The 26,448-nt window shown below is 39.8% G+C and overlaps 2 protein-coding genes across 2 annotated transcripts in view; one reads left to right on the top strand and one right to left on the bottom strand.

The window, feature by feature from the left end:
- Positions 1-26,448, bottom strand: part of LOC139472969 (anaphase-promoting complex subunit 5-like) — a 130,070-nt gene that overhangs the window by 93,991 nt on the left and 9,631 nt on the right. Inside the window, exon 3 of the mRNA XM_071255457.1 lies at positions 25,901-25,983. Coding sequence (XP_071111558.1) covers positions 25,901-25,983 — 83 coding nt within the window. The remainder of the gene's footprint in view (positions 1-25,900; positions 25,984-26,448) is intronic.
- LOC139472968 (uncharacterized) lies at positions 429-8,677 on the top strand. The gene is made up of 5 exons (XM_071255456.1): positions 429-478; positions 5,400-5,538; positions 6,132-7,450; positions 8,000-8,089; positions 8,302-8,677. The coding sequence occupies exons 1-4, from the start codon at positions 470-472 to the stop codon at positions 8,078-8,080; spliced, it is 1,548 nt and encodes a 515-aa protein (XP_071111557.1). The 5' UTR covers positions 429-469; the 3' UTR covers positions 8,081-8,089; positions 8,302-8,677.

The raw sequence follows: 26,448 nt of genomic DNA, 5'->3' as shown, positions 1-26,448 counted from the left end.
AAGAATTCATAAATTACTAAAAGTTAAAATTATTTAACGGTTTCTGAGTTATGCTCTGGAAACGAAATGTTCAGATGGACGGACTGAGCCCGTTTCTATATCCCCTGCCAACTTTATTGGGCGCGGGATAATAACAGCTAAATCGAGCCCAAATATCCACGTCATGAAGGGTTTCAAATATCATGCCATAATCTTGGCAAGATATTCAAGTGTTATCTCTGACCACTAGGTGGAGCAACCAAAGGTCAAGGACACAAGCGGAACAAGACACTGTTGCTAATTTTAACAGTCATGCATAGCATTGCATTGTTACATACATTTTTCTCAGAAAAAAACTGACTATCCCACTGCGTCATTTTCCCCCCCACTATATACCTACACCATGTTGTCCTAAAAATAACCCCATGTAATATCCGAGGTAAAGAGGAACAAGCTACCTGCCCCTGTAACACCGTCTGCAACAGTCTGCATGAAAAAGGTTTGTGAAGACCAATGAACCAGGATTCACCTGTTTCCTCATATTGGGGAGTTCTGTAACAAGTTGTCTGGAGCAAGTTACTAAGGGGGACGGAATCTGCATACACAGTTTCCTTATTCTTTATTTGTAACAGAAGTGAAACTACATGTGACATTCAATCAGTACACTGCAGACTCGACATACCGATATGACTTAAAACAAAACATCGAAACCTATTGTTGTTATCATGGATGCACTATCTTGTGGACCTAATTCTTTGTAAATCTAATATTACTGTCGGTAGAGTTTGTGTAAAGTGTAAAGAAAAACAACCAGGATACTGGCAATAGTTAGCCACCATTTTGTTTTCTTTATGATGGAAATTAGAGGGAGCTCTTAAACTGTTAATACTGTTGTGAAGTACAAACAGTGGTAGTCCAGGTAAGGTTTTGATAATGAAGCTAACTCACCATCATGAGTGAGTGAGTGAGTGAGTGAGTGAGTGAGTGAGAGTGTGTGTGTGTGTGTGTGGGGGGGGGGGGGGGGGGGGGTGGTGTGTATACCAGTATACCAGTTATATCACGGCATGTCAGCTTAATATGGGAGGAAAGCCCGAAGTGATGCAGGTCTCAAACGTTTACCACTTCGGTGAAACCCACTAGCATGGGTATGGTGCTGACAAACCTAGAAACATAATCGTGGCGAACCAGGATTCAAACCCACAAACAAAGGTTTCTGGCGTGCCCACGTGACGCAACTCTGCCTTAGACGACTGAGCCACCCGTGCCCCTCTAGAGAGTTTTGGGCTATCTGGGAAACTGGATTCTCTGAATAAAATTAATCATGACAACCAATATGAAGAAACAAAAGTCATCAAAGAAATGTTTCACCATCCCCAGCCATTCAGTTGCTGAGAATAAACCATCTGTGACAGCAGAAGTGGTTCTGTTTCAAGAAGCATGTCAGATTTGGCTACCAGTACAACCAGTAATTTTGGTCACCTAGATAATATTTCCAGAATTACATTTGCCACAAGTGTAAGAAATACTACTGCCAGTATAGTTAATACGTACCGATATGTGTGCAACCTGGATGAGTCTGGTGCAACAAAGTTTTGATGTCAACACGTACTTAGTGCAAATGAACCTAGTTCCCGCCCAACAACCAACACTTCAGGGGCCAACCACTAAATATTCAGGAGAGGGGAGTGGGACCTTTTTTTCAAAAAAATAAATTGTCATAAAAAAATCTTGAAAAAAATAATTGTTTTATATTTTTGAAAAAAGAAAGAAATTGTCTGCCACAGAAATTACATTGCTACAATGTGTTTTACCAAAATATTTTGGCTTATAGTTATAATTTAAAAACTATTCCAAAAGAATATAAAATGGTCAGTTCCATACCTGACTCACCAACACCCTGCCCCACCTACCAGCAACTTACCCCCCCCCCCTCCCCAATTCTGTCCCCAAACACCAACAACCATCCCCCTCTCCTCAACATGTTACACAGCACACACAGACACACAGCACAGCACAGCACAGCACACACAGACACACAGCACAGACACACAGCACACACACAGCACAGCACAGCACAGCACAGACACACATAGCACAGCACAGCACAGCACACACAGAGACACAGCACAGCACACAGACAAACAGCACAGCACACAGCACAGCACAGCACACAGAGACACACAGCACAGCACACACAGCACACAGAGACACACAGCACAGCACACAGAGACACACAGCACAGCACACAGAGACACACAGCACAGCACACAGACACAGCACAGCACAGACACACTAAGCACAGCACAGCACACAAACAGCACAGCACACACAGACACACAGCACAGCACACACAGACACACATCACAGCACACAGAGACACACAGCACAGCACACAGACACACACAGCACAGCACAGCACACAGACACACACAGCACAGCACACAGCACAGCACAGACACACACAACACAGCACAGCACACAGACACACACAGCACAGCACACAGACACACACAGCACACACAGATACACACACAATACACACAGACACACACACTATTTACCACAAGTTTACTCATATTGTGATAATGCACACACTTGCTGAATATAATGAATAGTCTTGATTTGAATAAAAATGCTTTGAAGAAATTGAGAAGGAGAAAACAATGCCATAAACATGATAAATGAGACAACCAACTGATCTTATAATATGTTACAAATAAAATATTACCACAATGAGATGTATGAACAGTGATAAGGAAAACAGTACATAGGGGATTCCCCTGCAGGTTTTCCAGACGACACACAAGCAAGGAGAGCCTTCAAACAAAGATCATGAAACATCTATAACTCAAGTTAAAAGTAAGTTCAAACACTTTAACTGGTGCCATGTCACTAACAGACTTCATATATGTGTCAATGTCTACTCCAGAGCGTGCTTTCAATGCAAATTTCTCTACAAAAAACAGAGATCATTCATCCTATATTTACATTCGGTCCTGAAAAGAAATACCACTTGTTAATGTTTACAGATGAATGTGAGAATACCAAGGAGGCTGATAACAAGTAACTTCCTCTCCATACTCGTTGTTGATATAGTTAAGAGATTTTATTGATATACCAGTTTACAATTACAAAATGAGAGAGCGAGGTCAACATGCCCACCAGTCTAACAGTCAACTCATTGACACTCAATCTCAGCAACTGAGTAGCAGAGTGAGTGGGCTGAACAGAGCTCCAGATAACTATTTGAGCAATTGAGTTTTTACTCGAATGTTTCTATTTTAACTCTATTGGTTTTTTCCCAAAATGAGTAAACATTTTGAAATTTTACAAAAAAAATATTTTATTGTTTTTTAAGTATATAAAGGTTCTGTGGGGTAGCACTCTGGTGCTTTGTGGTGGGGTTCTTGTGGGCTACACTGCTAGTAACAAATTAACTTGCTACCAAATTAATACTCGTGCTTAAGGCTACCTGCTTTTCAGCGGGAACCTTTCCGGGGTTACCGTATTCGACGTAATAAGCGCCCCGCTCTAATAAGCGCCCACGGCGATATTTGTTGATAAACTGGTTAGTGAACAATCCTAATTAGCACCCCTTCCGATTGATAAATGTACACAAGGCTATTTATTCGCGCATTAAACGTTTGTATTATGCACCCTTAATGATGGGCTATTAAATTCTGGAAAAATATATCTGTCATTTATAAACATTTCAGCATAAACCCCGAAATTTACGCTCTTTGAACTCAAAATAATATTCTAATAAGAGCCCCCCATTTCTAAATTTGAGAGCACCCTGGGGGCTTATTATGTCGAATACGGTACCTGCTTCTCAGTGGGAACCTTGTCTTTCCCGACTTTTCAGCCGGGGAATCGTAAAATAGCATATGTTGGGGCAAACAATTGCCACGTATATAGGCCCGGCGGTGGAAGTCGTCTTGTCAAGCGGTAGCTGACAGTTGGGTCCGCGGCGGTAGTCGCACAATGGTTTTGCTAATGGGGCCAGGCAGTGGGATCTGCTTTGGCCAGCTACCTGGGGCCGGGCAGCGGTAGTCTGACTTAGGCCAGCAGCGGTAGCTGCTTTTGGCAGCGTGGTAGTTGCCAAGCAATGGTAGCGTTTAAATATGCGTACCGTGGGGGCCGGACAGCAGTAGCAGTCTCAGGCCAGCAGCGCTAGCTGCGAATCGCCGTTGGCCACGCTAGTGGCCATGGCAACGGTAGCATTTTGGTATACACAATTATACACAATTAGCAGCCCACTAGTACCTGCACACCCTCGGCCACTTAACCCAATCTCATCTTCTGTTTTTATTTTAGGCACGGGCATCCACGGCTCGGTGGCCCATGCCTCTCCTTGGCATATCGCGGGATAATGGTTCTACTATAGGCTTGACTCAGAAAGTAAATTAGCTCGTAATTGTGTTTCGGAAATAAGCTCCACTGTGCACATGCTGAAAAAGCTTCATTAGATATTTACGCAAGCTGTTTTTATACATTTGAGTTTTTCATTTAATGCATGCATTTCTGTACGCAATATTATTGAAAGTAATTGGGTTTTGAATATTTGGGGGGGGATTTTATGCAAATACGGAGCTTCTCTGTAGCTCTGCTGCTTTGAACAGTAATTCAGTTCTTCCATGAAGTCCAAGCATAGTGGACGAACGGTAGCCATCTTTGACGTTCATCTTATCATCATGATCATGGATAGTTTTATCTATCTGATCAACCAATCTGATAAACTTGATGTCCTGATCAGATAAATATGCTTTTGTTTTGTTTGTTTGTTATTTAACGCCGCACTCAGCAATATTCCAGCTGTATGATGGCGGTTCGTAAATATTCGAGTCTGGACCAGAAAATCCAGTGATCAAAATCATGAGCATCATGCTAGATTAACATCTTGTCTCTGAAATGAACATAGTTTACAGAAAAACACATTTGATAAATCATACTCATAATAAAATAAAAAGGTGAATTTCTTAATTTTCCTACTGCAGTAACCTAGACTTTGTATTTATATATTTGTTTCAGAGTGAGTATGACACACTAATGCGATGCCTACTTGCTCAATTTCTTTATATATGATATTTAGGATACAGAAACACACTCTGATTACCACGTTGGTGAAAGCCACGAGCAAGGAAAGGGTATGCTGCTGAAAAACCAAAGATCATAATCAGGGACATCTGGGGCTCCATCCCAGAGCCACATGATCTGTCACAAGCTCCACACCGCGATAGTCCTTTACCGAGAGTGTAACGAAGGTGTCACGCGCTGGGAAGGAGCTTGGATCTGTCAAGCCAAAGGGGCACAACTCTGCACAGCACAAAGGACAACTGAGCCAACAACATTATCATGTCAACAAAGATTTTCAAATGAAATCCACGGCATAATTACATTTTGTTTTTATTACTTTCAAGATCTTCAATATGGACGGTAAAAACACTCCTCCCAAAAAGCCCATCATCAACCCTGGCATGTTGCGTGATTTCATTGCCAGATGCCTCTTGTGTCTCGTCACAGTCTGGAATCTCTGTTTCAAGAACTGTCAAGAATCAGGTATGTTTGTAACATGTTTGTTGTCTAACGTCGCACTCTGCAATATTTCTGCTATATGACGGCGGTCTGTAAATAGTCGAGTCTGGACCAGACAATCAGGGATTGACATCATGAGCATCTATCCATGCAATTGGGAGAGGATGACTTGTGTGAAACAAATCAGCTACCACCAAATCCCGTTAGTCGCCTCTTCCGACAAGCATGGGTTGCTGATAACCAATTCTAACCTGGATCTTCACAACATTAATTTACACCTAAAAGCAGTGATCATGGTGATAAGGGCTCTCTGATATTGTCAACATTCCTTCCAAACCAACAATTCTCATTGTATGATCTCACTCTCAAAATTATCTCAGACATGGGAAGATTCAAAGAATAGTTAAAAGAGCAAGATCATATTATTCATCAGATAGGCAAATACCAAGAGCAAAACTTTCTTTGAACATGTGGACAAATTAAAACATATGCCGAACGTAATGAGATGACAGGCCATGATAATTGTTTCATTGTCAGATCATCTACCAGCTGCACCTTATCAAAATATCAAAATTCAAAATAGCCACTATAATTACTTACTTCTGAAATTGTTTCAGGGGAAGAGGAGCCTTCTGAAAACTACTTGAAGGACAAGTTTTCACAGGAGAGAGGAGAATACCTAAAAAAGTTTTGTCTCATTAGAACCTTACAAGAAAGAAAATTTAAGTTACAGCAGTTGATTTACAGGTTTTTCTATGGAGGAAACTCTGAACAAAAGAGACAAGAAGCACAAAGGGAACCTCAAGCAGAAACATGCCCAGCTGTGCAAAACGAAACTGGAGTTATCCATGATATGGGCCTGAGACTGAGAATCAGGAAAGGAGAACAGGGTCCAGTTGCAGATCGTAGACCAAGCACAGGATTTGTGGTCGACCGATCTCAAGGAGCTGAACCTGTTTGTGATCATGCAGCAACTCGTCCTGAAGCAGGCGGACTCAGCCAGGGTACCATCACTCCAGCTGCTTCATCTGCCGGTGCTGCAGGTTTACAATCTCCACCATCTACGGGAACCTGCATCATGCCCACATGTAAAGAAAGTCCAGATTTAACAACTCTTCCATTGCCTCCAATCAACAACTTTGCCACTTCTGCACTGGTTGTAACAGAGCCAAAAAACACTCCATCCCCACCCCTCCAAACCCTGTCTTCACAGCCATCATCGGATTCTTCCAGCAGCTTCAGTTCCATGGCACAAGCTCCACAGAGCAACACACTCGTCCATCAGGACAGCCATGCAGGATCAGCAACCACAATGTTCACTGAGTCCGAAGGTATCAGTGGTGAAGATCCACCCAGCCAGACTACAACACCCAGAGATGACACTGGTCTCTCAGCCATCCTTCCATCAAATCATTCCAGACATGAAAAGACCTCTGAAACTCCAGCTCCCAGACCTGTAGATAGTGAGGGTTTGAAGGAAGAGGCCGGTGCTGTAGGTATTTATACTGAAGACTCTTGCAGTGACCCAGATACAAAGCTCAAACGCTTTAAGTCCAATGGTGCTGTTAGAAAGAAAACCCTTGAACAAGGTCCTACTCCTGCCTGGAAGGAGAGTCCAGGCAGTGGCACATTGGCTCAGATGTCTCTTGTTGTAGCTGCTCAGGCTGAAGTACAGATTCCAAGGACAAAAGATGAGGAGGATCCAAAACCTGGAGGACCTGAAAGCCTGCAGAAAGCGTCAGCCTCCAGACTCCAGACATCCACATCAGACAGAAGTAGCCCTGCAGTGCTGACGCCGTGGACACCAGAGGCAAGGGAAACAGATAAAGATGTCAACCAACCCAAGACATCTGCATCTTCAAGCAGTGCCGCTGATGGCACTTGTGCAGAGTCTGAACTGCCATCATCATCAGCTTCTGAAGCTGGAAGCTCACAGGTCAGATTCATTTTCTTTCTCCTACTTTGTCTGATGAAGTGTATGTGGGGTAGCCTAGTGGTTAAAGTGTTAGTTTGTCAAGTCAAAGACCCGGGTTCAATTTTCCATAACATGGGAAGTCCATTTCTGGTGCGCCTGCTGTGGTTGGTTGGTTGCCACACTCAGCAATATTCAAGCTATATGACGGTGGTCTGTAAATAATAAAGTCTGGACCAGACAATCCAGTGATTAATATCATGAGCATCGAGCCACGCAATTGGGATCGCTGACATGCATCAACTAAGTCAGCGAGCCTGTCCTATTCTACCCTGGATCTTCAACGGGTCTGTGCCTGCTGTGATATTGCTGGAATATTGCTAAAAGTGGCGGAAAACCATACTCACTCATCAACATCAGGAAATTTGTCGTACAAAAAAAAGACTTTGCACAAAGCAAACATTTGAAAGTCCTTTGAAACTTTTCGCATAATATCAATGAGAATTCCATGATTGATAAATGATTGTCATTGTTTTTCTTACTCTTTCTCCAACCACCATTTCTCCCTCTCAGGTGGGCTTGTTGTCAGAGACCCTTGAAGAAGTCAAGGCCCACAGTAAGGCAGAGAGTTCTACTTCAGACACAGAGGACTGAAACTGGCAGGTAAGATTAAAGGCTCTTTAGCACCATACTTCTAATGACCTCTCTAAATGTTGACCTCCCGAGAGGCAAATAACGGATCATGTTATGTCACCATGGTTACTGAGGGAGTGGAACAGGAGGATAGATAGTAATTCTTGTTTTATTTTACATTTCTCAGGAACAGAAAAATACAAAGTTATATTGTAGTAAATCTGATTTACTTTTCATTTCAGTTTGACCTGCCTCGAAGACTTTTAAATGTTTTTAAGTAGTATTTACTTTTCAAGATAAATATGCATATGTTTTGTGGTCTTTTGCTCCACAATACCTCTTTGCGTTTAGATCAAAGGATCAGGTGAACCTTCCAATTGAAGATGCTTGGGTTCTTCAGCCAATCAGATGTCAGCATTCCAAACAATAGGGCTTCATTTCTCTCCCACCTCAATTCGGAAAATTTGATTTTCATTAAAAAAAATCAACGATGGACACAAATGTGCATTTGATTGTACCCCTTTATGAAACGACTGAGTCAATTATATATCCACAGCCTTCATTATGTACAAGCGGGATAGGTCAAAAAAGCTTGTTTCCGAGATACAGAAATAAGAAATGCTGGGTTGAATACTCATAACAAGAAATGAAAATTGAGAGGCCTCTGATTGGCTGATCAGAAAGTTCACCTGACACGACCTCCTATAGAGGTGTCCTCCGATATCCATTAGATTGTAATGAGATTTTCTAAAACAATCTAAGGCCTCTTTTTAAATTGCTTGATTGACATGATTTTCTTTACATAATTTTCAAAAGACATGTTTTAACTCATTGCTAAGAATATGATAAATTCAAACCTTACACACAGATTGATGATAGTATCTCGCTAATCAATTGGACCATGTTCAGACCAAATACTGATACACATTCATGTTTCTATGGACCAGCCATTTCCCAAGTGGTAGCTTCGCTATCTCTAAATGCTGAATCAAGTGTAGGAAGGAGCAATCCCTAGTTATCAATTCAATTCATTTCATTTACTCTCTTCCAACCACCCCCAAGAGCAGATCAAATAAACACAAACAAGATCCTTGACAAGAGATTATTGTCAATCATTTGGACTGAGTGATATGTAAATACAATGTCTAAAAACAAGGACATTTTTTTCACTGGAACTACATGTATTGAGAAATGCCTGGAACAAGAGGACCAGAAAAAGACACTTCCAATCAAACTTCGTCACGATATGGCTGAAATACTGCCGATGTGACGTTAAATCTTAACTCACTCCAATCAAACAATGGAGTTCTTCAGCAACAGCTGGAGTCACCCATTTTTAATTACATTGTCATCTGATGGTCTAAATGAAAGATGGGGTAAAATAGTGTATTATTTTGGGTAAGTTACACTAACTTCTTTGATAGGCATTTAGAAGTTGGAGTACTAAGTAAGGATAAGAATTTATGGATGAACAACTTCTTTATTACAATTACATGTATATATACTTGCTTACTGCACTCTGTAAATCACTTGCTTGATAACGGTGTTAGAACCTACACCTAAACGTCGCTCTTAATTGTAATAAAGAAGTTGTTCATCCATAAATTTGTATCCTTACTAAGTTACACTAGTTTTCAAAGAAAGATTATCTTTGAACATTCTACTATCTGAGCCTAACAATGATGATCTCTGTTGTACTAATGATGTTTTCAACATGATCTCCTCCAACATCCACACACTTCTGCCACTGATGCTGGAGTGCCTGACCCCAATGGACTGTGCTGTACTAATGATGTTTCAACATGATCTCCTCCAACATCCACACACTTCTGCCACTGATGCTTGAGTGCCTGACCCCAATGGACTGTGCTGTACTAATGATGTTTCAACATGATCTCCTCCAACATCCACACACTTCTGCCACTGATGCTGGAGTGCCTGACCCCAATGGACTGATGTCATCCTAATTCGCATAATGCATGCCCGACAGTACTTTCTTAAAGTTAGGGAACAGGTGGATAGCTGGGAGTGCCATATCTGGTGAATACAGAGGATGCTCAATGAGTTCAACATGGTCAAAGCCATCCAAAGCAGATTAGTGTAACATTGGCCATTCATGTTCTGACCACTTGGAGGTAGTCCACCAGTATGACTCCTTTGGAACCCCAGAAAACCGAACACATCACCTTGCCAGCAGATGGAACTGACTTTGCCTTCTTAGTCAGAGCCAGAGACGTTGGATGTTTCCACTGTGGTTTAGTATAACCAGGGTATTTTAGAAAAAGGGTTTTTGGGTATTTACTTAAAATATAGTTTACTAAATTAAGCTTTTGGGTAAAATATAGATGCATATGAGAGAAGTGACTGTGCAAGTGATTATGGGTTTTGCTTCTCTTAAGTGATAGAGTATAACTTTTCATTAGTACAAAGAATTGGTAGAATTGGTCTTGCAATAAAAATGTCAGAAGAGTGATAGATTGATGGAACAAAATTGTTAGACTAGTGGTGATCAAATATTTCTGAATACTACTGCTTGATTGGAATGTCTAAATAACAGGATTAAGTATCTTTTCGGCGCCTTCCAGTCTGGCAGAGTAGTTGAGGGTATTTGATTATATGAGTATGTCCAAGTTGACCAATGACCCTAAAGAGGTAATCAAAGTGGTTAGTCAGAAGGGCTTTATGGTAAACTAATTACTATGGAAATTGGGGAATGACCATTATGACTCATTTCTCATGATGTCAAATGTGAGGGAGGAGCTAAAATTATCATTGATAGTTTTTTTTGTTAGTTGTCCGAGAGTGGTGCGGGGAGTCGGGAGCATACAGCTGAACGGAAAGGTTCACTGTGGTTTTGGGATCCCGATTCAGAAAAGAAGTAGAGTTAAACGTTCATCAGAAAAACCATCACGCTTTTCAACGCATCATCTAGGTATGTGTTGTACTTAAGTAATTCAGGCAACGACAAGAACTTATCTGAGGACCATGTGTGTATATTTATGATTAATTCTATCATAAATAAAAAGGACTGGAGCAAAACATCTGACTTGTGATTTTGAGAGAGCTACATCATCCCTAGAACCAAGGAGTGGTTGATAAGTACAGGTGACCAAAGGTAGAAGGGTAAAGTACCCGGAACCTAAGGTTACATTAGTCTCTGGTAGTGGTGAACCCACGACTGCTCCATGGTTAAAAATCCCTGAACAAAATCAGCTGGGTATGCTTCAAAATCACATAAATTCTCACGAGAGATGATGAACAAGGAGCTTTTCTGATCAAGAGCCAGGAGTCTTGGAACCAGCATGCTGAAACTGTCACGAGAGATAATGAACAAGGATCTTTCTGATCAAGAGCCAGGAGTCTTGGAACCAGCATGCTCACCATGTCTGCATGGATGGCTGTTGGAGATACTTATTGACAGCCAATTTTGTCCAGTTTCATCCACAATACTAAGTCACTTTGATGCCTGAAGAAATATGCTTCCTTGAAGTATTGTACTTCATACATGCAAACTGTTAATTTCATTAAAGAGCAAATATTTTGCAATAGAGGGCTTAAGTTAGTACATTTATGGCAATATATTTGGGTCTGAGTACGATTCAGCCTGAACTGTCTGATGCTTGGACTCGTCACAGCAGTCTTGTTATACAAGGTAGCGTGATTACTTGTAGCCCACAATGGGTAAAGAGTATAAAGGCTGGGAGGGTCATGTCATGATGAATGGATGCAACAACTTTGTAGTGTACAAGAATTAAACTGTTGAATCTCTGTTAATGTTTGTCAAAACAAAGATGTGTTTTGTTAAGAATTTCTCCATAGTCCTTAGTAATTTGTCATGAGAATTAGAAAATGTTCACTGGTTGAAAATCATTACATGCTCAGCATGCTCAGGATAGGTAATAGAAACAGATAATTACTTCTGTTAGGTCCAGGCAGAGATACTCTATAGATGATGATGATGATGATGATGATGATGATGATGAGTATTATTAGTATTATTCTTTAAAACTAGAGTGAGTGAGAGATTATTGCTTTAATTTTGGAGCTATTCACGGTGAAATATAACTGAACCTGTAATGTACAGCTTTAAGTGACAATTACGTACATAGCTGCCAACTTTCCCAAATTACAATTAGTATTTTGTTACGATCTTCTAGTCAGGATGCCAAATGAATGAGATGTCTCCAGTACAATACAGCCACGTGATTCCAGAACTCTGCTGATGCCTCTATTGCTTCATTTCTACTTTGTCTTCAGCACAAATGGGGCCAGTTGGCAGCTACGTAAATGTCTTTATTCAGTGCCTTGAGACACTGTGCAGGAACTTATTAGTTTAAGTAGACAAGAAATTGTTGTAAAAACTCTAAAATACTCAACTATTTTTGTATTACCTCCCTTGTTTCATCATTGTTACTACTGTGGCTATTGTGACACTGAAGTTTGGAACGTAACTAAGCAATGTTATGTATTCATACAGTACGTCACCAGGTTTAATACTTTAATGACATTTTCATGGGATTTGGGGTCGATTTTGATCGATTGGGTTGATCAGAAAAGCTATCAGGCTCTTCAACACATCACATCACTTAGGTAAGTGTTAGACAGGCAACAAGAAGATAACTGAGGACCTTGTGTATATTTGCTATAACTTCTGTCTTCAATAAATGGACTGGAGCACCCATGTTGACTTGTGATTTGAGAGCTACACCATCCCCAAGACCAAAGAGTGGTTAACTAGAGAAAGTGACCAAAGGTAGAAGGGTATCATGCATTAATGTCTACTGCCAATATATTCCTGATATATACTCTTTAGAGTTACCTGCCCTTGATTTTGAAAAATGGATGCCAGGCCACATATTACCTGTCACAATCTCTTTCTCAGAAGTAGAACTTGTATTGATTTGTAATTTTACCACAACTTGATATCGAATCTATATTAAAGTACCAGAGTTACAACAGCCATGGCAGTATGATAGTTATGTGATAAGGCCTAGTACTCGCCATGGTTACCAGCTTTCTGACTGTCAAGTGAGCAAACTCCATACAGTGAACCAGTGAAAAAGTGACACACATCTCCATACAGTGAACCAGTGAAAAAGTGACACACAACTCCATACAGTGAACCTGACACACAACTCCATACAGTGAACCAGTGAAGAAGTGACACACAACTCCATACAGTGAACCTGACACACAACTCCATACAGTGAACCAGTGAAAAAGTGACACACAACTCCATACAGTGAACCTGACACACAACTCCATACAGTGAACCAGTGAAGAAGTGACACACAACTCCATACAGTGAACCTGACACACAACTCCATACAGTGAACCAGTGAAGAAGTGACACACAACTCCATACAGTGAACCTGACACACAACTCCATACAGTGAACCAGTGAAGAAGTGACACACAACTCCATACAGTGAACCTGACACACAACTCCATGCAGTGAACCTGACACAAAACTCCATACAGTGAACCAGTGAAGAAGTGACACACAACTCCATACAGTGAACCAGTGAAGAAGTGACACACAACTCCATACAGTGAACCTGACACACAACTCCATACAGTGAACCAGTGAAGAAGTGACACACAACTCCATACAGTGAACCAGTGAAGAAGTGACACACAACTCCATACAGTGAACCAGTGAAAAAGTGACACACAACTCCATACAGTGAACCAGTGAAGAAGTGACACACAACTCCATACAGTGAACCAGTGAAAAAGTGACACACAACTCCATACAGTGAACCTGACACACAACTCCATACAGTGAACCAGTGAAGAAGTGACACACAACTCCATACAGTGAACCTGACACACAACTCCATACAGTGAACCAGTGAAGAAGTGACACACAACTCCATACAGTGAACCAGTGAAGAAGTGACACACAACTCCATACAGTGAACCAGTGAAAAAGTGACACACAACTCCATACAGTGAACCTGACACACAACTCCATACAGTGAACCAGTGAAGAAGTGACACACAACTCCATACAGTGAACCTGACACACAACTCCATACAGTGAACCTGACACACAACTCCATACAGTGAACCAGTGAAGAAGTGACACACAACTCCATACAGTGAACCTGACACACAACTCCATACAGTGAACCAGTGAAGAAGTGACACACAACTCCATACAGTGAACCTGACACACAACTCCATACAGTGAACCAGTGAAGAAGTGACACACAACTCCATACAGTGAACCTGACACACAACTCCATGCAGTGAACCTGACACAAAACTCTACCTGTCAATGTGGTTCAATAGCTTGACTATACATTAAAGGGGCACTGATCTAACGCCATTCCTCGGACTGGTTGTTGCCTTTGTTATTGTTTTTCCCCCCGTGAGTACCCGGATGATACGCAAGGCAACTGAGCGTGACCAGAGACTGGGCTACCGTCTGCAAGGAGAGCTAAATAAACTTGGAGGCTGGAGGCAATATTTGTTTTACGCATTTTTGCATAAACACTGATTGGTTAACTGTGATCTATAAAGATTCGACAAAGGGCGCATGTTAAATAATTTCTTCAACCTAAACAAACAGACAAAAAGAACGGAGGAGCTCATCGGAAGTCGTCATTTGGAAATACCCCAGATGGTTATAGTTTAATACTAAAAAAGTATCCATGCAGTGAAAGCATTTTCGGATTTCGGATTGTGTAATACGATTACTACTCCCTTGTTGTCATACACGTTTTCTCGTTTAACCCTACACTTGTGTATTTGTCGTCATTCACTTGATGCTCAGTTAATGAATTTATTACAGGTACAATTAGTGGTAGCACCACTTAGATTACCTGACAAAGGTTCTCATTTGGCATTTATTGTGCCTGGGGTAATTATTCAATCTAAATCCAGGTTTGAAGTGAGGTTATGTAATATGCACGTGGCAGCCCAGCAAGAGATGAATGATCAGTTGATTTACTTTTTTTTTGTAAATCAACGGATCGTTCCTAGTCATCAAAGGATTAACAGAAAATACGTTCATTGATTAATCACTGTTATCTTGCACAGTGGATATGTCAAAAGTGAGTGTTTACATGTCTAGGTTTACTAAAACAAAGGGAATACACTCATATCATGGCGTGAAGTGCCGATGTAAAAACAACATACAATTTGTTCAAAGGGTTAACTGATAATACGTTGATTGGTTGCTCATTGTTATCAAACTCAGTGGATTTTTTAGGAACCGTCGACGTAATGAAAATAGTTGTCACGTGGCCTTTCTCAGCCGACCCTTGAGACTTGACACCCGAAACGATATATATCTTTTAGAATATTTGATAGTTACAGAGACACGTGACATCGAATAAGTTATTTTGTATAGCTGCAGAAGAGTGGGATAGTATTCTTTTGTGTGGATATTCACAAGCTGCCTATTTATACACATAAATTTGGTAAGTTGTAATTATGGTATTTGCATTTTGTTTTCCTTCATTTGAACCGATTCGTTCTTGTTTTTCTACGTCTTGGTTGGGAAATTCTTCAATGCGTGATAGACGTTGTTTTCACAGGTCATTTCCTTTGTAAGCATGTATAGATTACCGTCAATTTGTAAAATGTGATTCTCTCAGGCAATTTTTAAAATGTGTAAATATTTCAGTCATTTTGACTAAAAAATCTGTCAAGATTGATTAAGACGATCAAAAGGGCCTACAAACATCACAACAGATTATTATGTAGGATTAGAAGCCAAACAACATAGAAATGTACTTTTCAACGTAACATTTTCAGTCTCTTGGTGATGACATTAAACATCAAAATGTTTGGAATTCGTTATCATAATAATACAGATGGAAATGTTTTTCAGTCACTTTGTAAAATAACTGAATATTTAGACGTTTAATAAATATGTTACACATTTTGACAGTAAAAAATATACACACTATAAAAAAAGCAATGCTCAGGTGAAATATTTACTTTGTGTTGCAAGTCAAAATAGTGTAAACGAAAATCGCAAAATTACCAAGCAAGTGACTTATCAAAACTTCGTCACCATTACCGATGCTACCCACAAAGATGCCTACATTTCCTTATTATCTCGAAAACTGTATTTCATTTTGTTGATCAATGTGACCATACGCTCTTATTACTACCGGTATCCATAAAAGTGACTAATGCGCTTACGAATGGCGCAACAGAGGTCGCGAGCTAGTCTAGATTTCTGCTCTACATCCGGGTACTCACTGGGAAAAAACAATAACAAAGGCAACAACCAGTCCCGGGGAATTGCGTTAGATCAGTGCCCCTTTAACAACACACTGTGTGTTTGCAATGCATGTGACATTGATAATGAATGATGTACATACTTGTATATATATGCAAGGGGTCGGCATAGGTTCTCGGTAGGAAGTGAAGACTTGGAGATGATGGCTTGCGGTATATACAATTTTACTTTATACAGGTAGATATATACATACAAAAAACACTATGTGCCAGGTCAGCACATAGTGGTAGTGGTTGTTGTCTAGGTGCCCCGGAGCACCCAGCCTAACCCTATCTAGACTAAGGCTAAGATCTTTCTCTTTCTCTCTCTCTGATTTTCATCTCTGGACCAAGGCTTATATAGCCAAGGTCACCTGACATTTTGTAAGTCATAAATATATACATCAGTAATTCAGTGACATACTTGCACATCTCATTCATGATGGCAGACAGTCGATGTACAATAAAATGGGGATAAACAATTGGGATTATCATCTTATAAATGTTGCTATGATAATATCATTGGAGGCACGCTCATTATTATATTAAGTTCTACTTCATGGTCATGCTCACAACTTTGTCAAATACCAGTTGTGACATGTATGAATTTGTATTGATTTGTTCATTTTGTTGTCATGATTTATGTAGCTGTAAAGGATATGTCTTGTTGTTTCATGAATGAATCAAAGATACGGCTGTTGGAAAAATGGTAATAAATTTACACTATTTTTAATATACTTTCAGATATCACTGTTTACAACACTGTTTCTGGTCCACAACATTGTTTTCATTGTTTACAACACTGGTTCTGGTCCACAACATTGTTTTCATTGTTTACAACACTGTTTCTGATCCACAACATTGTTTTCAAGGTGTACAACATTGTTTTCAAGGTGTACAACAGTGTTATGCTGTTTCAGGGGTACATGTGCTACACTATGCTACCAATTCAGGAAGTCACATTAACTTTCCTTTCCGCAATAATGTGGAATTTGACCACCAATCAAAAATAGATAATCTCCTAAAAGTAAATGTCGAAGTTCATCAGAAGTCTTATGGAAGCATCCTATGGATGCGTTGAGTTAACTGGATAAATAAATAAATGCGAAGCGATAAATCATTCCTGTTAAGTGTGTGTGATAATCCCATAATTATGCAAATGAGGTCAGCTAGCAAGAACTACTTTTAAGCTCCATACATCGATACAAGTGCTGCATTGTCACTGAATTATGCAAATGAGGTCAGCTAGCAAGAACTACTTTTAAGCTCCATAGATCGATATAAGGGCTGCATTGTCACTGAATTATTGACTAAAATTCCCAGCAAGATAAGCAAGATTAGATAGAGAAGTGACAGTCAATACCAAAATAGTTTAAGGGAGCTGCACAGAGATACGGTTACCGCAGCTCATGACAGGGGAGACAAAAGATACTGATCTTGTATCCCATCATTGCATGCTGACAAATACAGTTATATGCCACAGGCAGGAACATTCAACCTAAGTCACTCTGCATGCAACTAATGCATGATCAACGTCCCTGGTCATCGTGGTAGGACGACACACAGTCAGCCAAGTCACATATAGTTGGCTTTTATGACCAGCATAAGGTATTTTATCAACTGGGAACCCATCCGGAAGACAAATTCTAAGTAGTCTCAATACTCAACCAAAAGTCTCACCTGAAGTATCATATGAATCTATTGGCTTTGAAAGGTATCCAAAATATCCATCCTTCTGCCAGTACTTTTCCATATTGTACACCCGCATCTCAGTCAAACTGTAAATGTCCCACCGTTCCTTATCTTCAGTTCTCATAGTTATGCTCAGTATTTTATCCTTATTTTTGGAAGCTGTTGACGAAGTCAACTTGACATGCATACATAAAAGCTGAAACTCTGCACTCAGACAGCACTTGCAGTTTATTAATTGTAAATGGTTGTATCCATTTGTAGCTTTGTTTGTTTTATGTCTTTGTTTATTATGGTTAAAGCATAGGTTGCTGGGGATCAATTGTGACCTTGGATCCCCACAGGGTCGTTTGTAGGAAGCCATACGGGTATATATCCACGGTCTACATGCATTCTGCATCTTGCCTCATGCAGTCACATGCACATTTTGCTCAGTGCAAATGTTTAAGTATCCATTCTAGTCCTTCCGTCGAATATCCTCAATGACACAGCATATCAGGTTTACACAGCAGGACACATGCAACAGAAAGACACACACCTGCATGTCATGTCTCATTCACAGGAAATCCATATCAACATTATCAATGCTTTCCAAGAAAAGCCCCAATGCAAAGTGTTTCTGAGAAGAGTTACAGTGATATGCATCCTTGTTTCACATCATATAACATCTGTGCTCTAGACTTTGACTTGAACGCCAGCTCATGGTCTGATAATTTCTGGGGATAATCATAGTAGTGACGTGCAGTGTAGTGTAGAATGAAAGCCTTGCAAAGCTTGCGTAGGTTTCTTTAGGAATGCCTACCTCATGTTACCTTACAAGGTTACAGTGCTTTTATGCTTTCAATGTTCGAGTGAAGTACTACGATGTAAACAAACTGCTTGAGCATATACAGAGCCTTATTTTCTTTAAAGGCTGTTGTCTGTGATTCCGTAATTCACATCGACAACCCACTCAGAACACTGGACTCAACCCATGCCACTTCACTCAGTATATTTGCTAGCACCAAAGAGTTCACGCTTAATTTAGTCATGGTAGAATGGAGATTTAACTATGCTAAATCTAACATTTGAAACTTCATGCTGTGTGTTCAGTTCCACATCCAATTTAGTGCGGTTAAATACACAGGTAACCTGACTCTACATCGGAAACACAGTACGTTTCTCTCCTAACTGAAACTATGGGATGGAAAAAACTGTATTATGGGAACGGGTAAGGAACGGGTAAGGAACGGATGAGGAACATGATTTTATGTCATGGATGGAATGTATAGTGTGATAAAAATAGCAATTTTTGTGTTTTAAGTAATCAGAAGTGTGTTGTGATTTGATAACCACAATTCAATACAGTATTTGAAATTAAGAATGAAATTGTAGAGGACAATACCATATCCCCAGTAGACAAAAAGATTCAGGATTTAAAATAGCCAAAATCAATGAAACAAAACCCTGACTAATTTCTTTATTCCATTTGAAATTAAGGTACCTCATAAAGTATTTGAATATAGGGACCCCTTGTCTTGGGCCTTCACTGTTAGAGTTATGACAGACCCCTTGTCTTGGGCCTTTACTGTTAGAGTTATGACAGACCCCTTGTCTTGGGCCTTTACTGTTAGAGTTATGACAGACCTATTGTCATTGACTCATCCCAAAAATATATGAGGAGTATTTTAGATGAAAATGACATCAAATACCCGAATTCTCCAATTTTTCAAACTACTCTTAAGCAAAATTTGTAAAGAATTCCTACCTGTCAAGCCTGAAGATTGATTGTAACAGGAGCAGCAATAGCAGGCCTTGTTGGTATGTGGGATTGGCTGTTTGTGTGAAGAAATACATTCAATACCCCTGCAAGGTCTTGGACACAAAAGACCAGGACGGAAAGTTTCTGACAGAACACTGTTAATACTTGGACTACATTTTTGTATCCTGTTTTCATCGTCTTGTCAAGCAATATCCTCTTAAAAAAGTAAGAATTAAGTAAACAATAGTTCACAGTGCTGAAGGTCCAAATGGTAGCTTTTTCATTTACTTTAAATGTTCATCCTCCAAATGCAGGGCCCACCCTGAATATGTCCTCCAAATGCAGGGCCCACCCTGAATATGTCCTCCAAACGCAGGGCCCACCCTGAATATGTCCTCCAAATATAGGGCCCACCCTGAATATGTCCTCCAAACGCAGGGCCCACCCTGAATATGTCCTCCAAATGCAGGGCCCACCCTGAATATGTCCTCCAAACGCAGGGCCCACCCTGAATTTGTCCTCCAAATGTAGGGCCCACCCTGAATATGTCCTCCAAACGCAGGGCCCACCCTGAATATGTCCTCCAAATGTAGGGCCCACCCTGAATATGTCTTCCAAATATAGGGCCCACCCTGAATATGTCTGTGTTTCACCTCACGTTTTGACCCCTGAAGTGAGTGAATGAGTATGACTTTATGCTGCTTTAAGCAATATTCCAGCGAAATTGCATCAGGGGACACCAGAAATGGGCTTCACACATTGTGCCCTTGTGGGGAAACGAACCCACTCATGAAAATATCTTCTTCCACGTCACTCGATGAGAGAAACTTGTTATTTCACTCGACACATGAAATATCCTCCATATATTTTTCTAGAAACAAGACATGGACTTGCATCATTTTTTAAAAAGTTAAATGAAAAAAATAATCAAAACCAAAACACTATATGTTTAACATCAGGAATGTATGTGTTTCAGTGGAATGTGGTTGTTTCTCTTATCAGTTGGGCAGACACAGTAATGATCACATTATTTTGAGAATAAAGATGCGAAAAACAATCTTCTTATATGAAATTAACAGATTAATTAGATACAGGGAGCCTAACAGATAGTGTACCTGTCATATCTATTTTATTCAAATCTTATTACAGAAATATAAAAATAAAATAAACAGGTTAATATTCTGCAAACAAATGTAATATACCACACAATATTTGTCACTTTAATTTACAAATGTTCACACAAAATTAACCTGTTAGCGACAGGCGCTTACAGTCTAAGGGAGATAACTCTAGGAACACGGAATTCTAATGTTGCTAAGCAGCTGTTAAGTAATGGTAACCGATGGTAATGTACAAGTTGCTCGGATATCTGGTGAGGCAGTAACGGATATGGACATGGCAGTTTGAATCTAGATCTTAAAAAAAGAAGTCGCATATCAACCAGCTGTGTTAAGATCTTTCAATATATAGAGTAATTTACTGCGTCAAAATTAGGCTGACTAAAAAGATTGATAATCGGAATTATCGATGATGGGAAGAAATATTGAGGATTACCGATAGGAAAATTGTGTCATCTAAAATATCTTACATAATTATTGTGATGTCATGGCGTCTCACAGAACTAAAACTTTGAACATTTCTGTTTAATTTAGCAAGTCATTGTAATGTATGTTAAAAATTCCATAATCTTTGCTATGATGATCCTCCGATGCATATATAGAGAATACTACACTCATTCTCGTTAGATACCATTCTTACGAAACGAGTGGACTTTCTATGGTATTTGACCGAGCGAAAGCGAGGTCAGATACCATAGAAAGTTCACGAGTTTCGTAAAAATGGTATCTAACAAGAATGAGTGTGGTATTTTATTTATTACCCACGTTAGATATATATTTAAGTGTAAATACAAAACAACTTTCGTTCGTTGACAGACCAAACTGAAACCGGTTGCAAAATCTGGTTGCGCATTAATATTGATATATGACCAAATATGGGCATTGTTGACATGTTTATGCATACGCATTAACAACATGCGCCTGCTGTTCTGTTTGCAAACAAACCAGCACCGACGCTCAAGATCCTTTTGGAAGAAAGTCTTCAACTTATGGTAATTCAAGCGCCATGTTGTTAGTACGCAGGACACCGATAAGAAAATTTGAAATGTCACATTAGCGCCGCGCTTTGAATATCGGACCAACAGTCACACGCATCACACTGCCGGGGTCCCGTCTGTGCAATCAAAATGGTTCGGTTTCCTTGATCTATCAGCTGAATTTATATCATGTCCGAAACCATTTTGGAAGAGGGAAATCAGACTGTTCGCAAAAGACATTCATGTTAACTGTACCACCCTATATACTGAAGACATGAAAATCAACAAACTCAAATCTGCTTGCATGTCAGTGACAGCTTCGAACGATCGAAGGGCAAGGTCGCCACCGGAATAAGAAAAGACAACCGCGATCCACTCACAGCGTTTTACGCTAGAGATAGGGAATGTTACTGTTCACATTTTGGGATGTTTGGGGCCACAAAATCAGAAGTAAAGCACACTTCCACGGAGTTTTCGAATGATTTGTATCGGAACTGTTAACTTTAAGTGATCTGGTCGTGCTGTCGTGTTCGTTCATTCATGAACAACACCTCCCGAAACAGCGCCACAAAATACGCTTCAAAGGGGACACCGATGGCACAACCGGATCATCCCAAGTAAGTCTAGATATCTGTCCAGATAGTTTAAACAGACTTCATTTCACCACGCTTATCCTTTTACGTTAAATCAAATTGAAAGTTGCGAAATTGGTCGGGTGCATCACGCTCAAGGGACGCGCTCGATCGGCATTCGTACATTGTAAATCGATTTATAGATCTAGCTCGATTATATGTCTGTAGGAGCTCTATGCATAACTTATCTATGCGTGTGACTATCTTGTTTGGTTTAATAAAGTGTTTGTAAATATCTCTCGTTCTCATGAATTTCTTCAGTTCTGCCTTGTAATCGCAAAATGAACGACGTCTAGCGATTTTTTATGAATGAAAAAAGTAGTCCCGGTGTGACAGAGGTCACGGTTATCCAATCAAAACGAATAAAACAAGGTCAACCTTGTACGACACACGTGTGACGTACGAATTCAGTATCTTACCACCTGTATCTTCACCACGTGGGTAATAAAGTCAATAACATGTGGGCCAATATATTCCACAAACAGCAACCAGATGACAGAATGGTCCTCAACATTCAACAGGATCAAATCTTATTTGGTTTTAAAAGCTTGAATGTCAGATTCTCTGACAATACAACGTATCTGACAGTTCAGATTCTCTGACAATACAAAGTATCTGACAGTTCAGTTTCTCTGACAGTACAACGTATCTGTTAGTTCAGATTCTCTGACAATACAAAGTATCTGACGGTTCAGATTCTCTGACAATACAACGTATCTGACAGTTCAGATTCTCTGACAATACAACGTATCTGATAGTTCAGATTCTCTGACAATACAACGTATCTGACAGTTCAGATTCTCTGACAATACAACGTATCTGACAGTTCAGATTCTCTGACAATACAACGTATCTGATCATGCTGATAGTTCAGATTCTCTGACAATACAACGTATCTGACAGTTCAGATTCTCTGACAATACAACGTATCTGACAGTTCAGATTCTCTGACAATACAAAGTATCTGACTGTTCAGATTCTCTGACAATACATAGTATCTGACTGTTCAGATTCTCTGACAATACAAAGTATCTGACTGTTCAGATTCTCTGACAATACAAAGTATCAGACTGTTCAGATTCTCTGACAATAAAGAATATGACAGTTCAGATTCTCTGACAATACAACATATCTGACAGTTCAGATTCTCTGACAATACAAAGTATCTGACAGTTCAGATTCTCTGACAATACAACGTATGTGTTAGTTCAGATTCTCTGACAATACATAGTATCTGACTGTTCAGATTCTCTGACAATACAAAGTATCTGACTGTTCAGATTCTCTGACAATACAAAGTATCAGACTGTTCAGATTCTCTGACAATAAAGAATATGACAGTTCAGATTCTCTGACAATACAATGTATCTGACAGTTCAGATTCTCTGACAATACAAAGTATCTGACAGTTCAGATTCTCTGACAATACAACGTATCTGTTAGTTCAGATTTTCTGACAATACAAAGTATCTGACTGTTCAGATTCTCTGACAATACAACGTATCTGACAGTTCAGATTCTCTGACAATACAACGTATCTGATAGTTCAGATTCTCTGACAATACAGCGTATCTGACAGTTCAGATTCTCTGACAATACAACGTATCTGACAGTTCAGATTCTCTGACAATACAACGTATCTGATCATGCTGATAGTTCAGATTCTCTGACAATACAACGTATCTGACAGTTCAGATTCTCTGACAATACAACGTATCTGACAGTTCAGATTCTCTGACAATACAACGTATCTGACTGTTCAGATTCTCTGACAATACAAAGTATCAGACTGTTCAGATTCTCTGACAATAAAGAACATGACAGTTCAGATTCTCTGACAATACAACGCATCTGATCGTTCAGATTCTCTGACAATACAACACATCTGACAGAAAAGGGTTCCATACATTCTGAAAAAGCAGCTGAAAAAAGACCTACTTCTCTTCTACGTCAGTTGAAAAGAACATGTTCCAGCACCTACCGGTCTCAGCAGAGCGGAGATAGAATGAACTTAATCTGATAAACTCCGGATCAAAACAAGGAAACTATCCCCTTGTTAATGACAAACTTGTAATCTATACAAATTACATTCCTCATATCCTTCCTTGTTTGTGAGTCATTATCTAAGAAAAACGCCTGAACCTATCACTGATGTTATGGTAACAAATTATCCGGGTACATTATTTTTTATTCCAGGCTTTATTGCCTGATGAAAACAACTCACACTGTATTATATTACCTAACATTAAAATTCTAGCTTGTGATTGGTTAAGGAGTAGGCACTTATTTTCCATGTAGCCTGCTGAGAAATTAATCAGAATGCATCTTAGGTAACTTGCTTTTCTCGTATAAGTATCGCCGAGTTTCTGAAATGACCTGATGTTTATCCAAATGCATTTGGAAATGGGAGTCTCTTGTTTCGTTTGTGTCATATGCTGCAAGTTGTTCTCACTAAAACCTGGCATATTAGTATGGCAGGTACATTATAGTGTATATTCTTGATATAAGGTATGCCAGGTACATTATAGTGTATATTCATGATATACGGTATGCCAGGTACATTATAGTGTATATTCATGATACACGGTATGCCAGGTACATTATAGTGTATATTCATGATACACAGTATGCCAGGTACATTATAGTGTATATTCATGATATAAGGTATGCCAGGTGCATTATAGTGTATATTCATGATGCACAGTATGCCAGGTACATTATAGTGTATATTCATGATACACAGTATGCCAGGTACATTATAGCGTATATTCATGATACACGGTATGCCAGGTACATTATAGTGTATATTCATGATACACAGTATGCCAGGTACATTATAGTGTATATTCATGATACACAGTATGCCAGGTACATTATAGCGTATATTCATGATATAAGGTATGCCAGGTACATTATAGTGTATATTCATGATGCACCGTATGCCAGGTATATTATAGCGTATATTCATGATGCACAGTATGCCAGGTACATTTTAGTGTATATTCATGATACACGGTATGCCAGGTACATTATAGTGTATATTCATGATACACGGTATGCCAGGTACATTATAGTGTATATTCATGATACACAGTATGCCAGGTACATTATAGTGTATATTCATGATACACATTCATGGTGAATTTAATTTAATTAAATATTTCATGCCTCGAAAATTTGTGTGCAACATTTTGTTCATGTGTGTGGAATGGTCTACATTGGCATGATAACGTTATAACTGTCAAAGAACAGCTGTAGACATACCTGTCAAAGAACAGCTGTAGATGTACCTATGAAAGAACAGCTGTAGACGTACCTGTGAAAGAACAGCTGTAGACTTACCTGTAAAAGAACAGCTGTAGACGCACCTGTCAAAGAACAGCTGTAGATGCACCTGTCAAAGAACAGCTGTAGACGTACCTGTCAAAGAACAGCTGTAGACGTACCTGTCAAAGAAGCAATCCAGTAGCACCGGCTTCAGAATCCCGTCAAGACGCTGCTTCAGTTCAAGGAGCTCAAGGTCCGGACTCTGGAAACACATCACCAGCTACAGAAACACACCAACAAGTAACACCAGCTACAGAAACACACCAACAAGTAACACCACCTACAGAAACACACCATCACGTTACACCACCTACAGAAACACACCATCACGTTACACCACCTACAGAAACACACCATCACGTTACACCACCTACAGAAACACATCACCAGCTACAGAAACACACCATCACGTTACACCAGCTACAGAAACACACCATCACTTTACACCACCTACAGAAACACACCATCACGTTACACCACCTACAGAAACACATCACCAGCTACAGAAACACACCATCACGTTACACCAGCTACAGAAACACACCATCACGTAACACCAGCTACAGAAACACACCATCACGTTACACCACCTACAGAAACACACCATCACGTTACACCACCTACAGAAACACACCATCACGTTACACCACCTACAGAAACACATCAC

Source organism: Haliotis cracherodii, unplaced genomic scaffold (assembly GCF_022045235.1).
Source record: "Haliotis cracherodii isolate W230 unplaced genomic scaffold, xgHalCrac1.p SCAF_26, whole genome shotgun sequence".
NCBI lineage: Eukaryota > Metazoa > Mollusca > Gastropoda > Lepetellida > Haliotidae > Haliotis > Haliotis cracherodii.
Note: the sequence above shows the minus strand (reverse complement) of the source record. Positions and strands in the feature narration are given on the sequence as shown.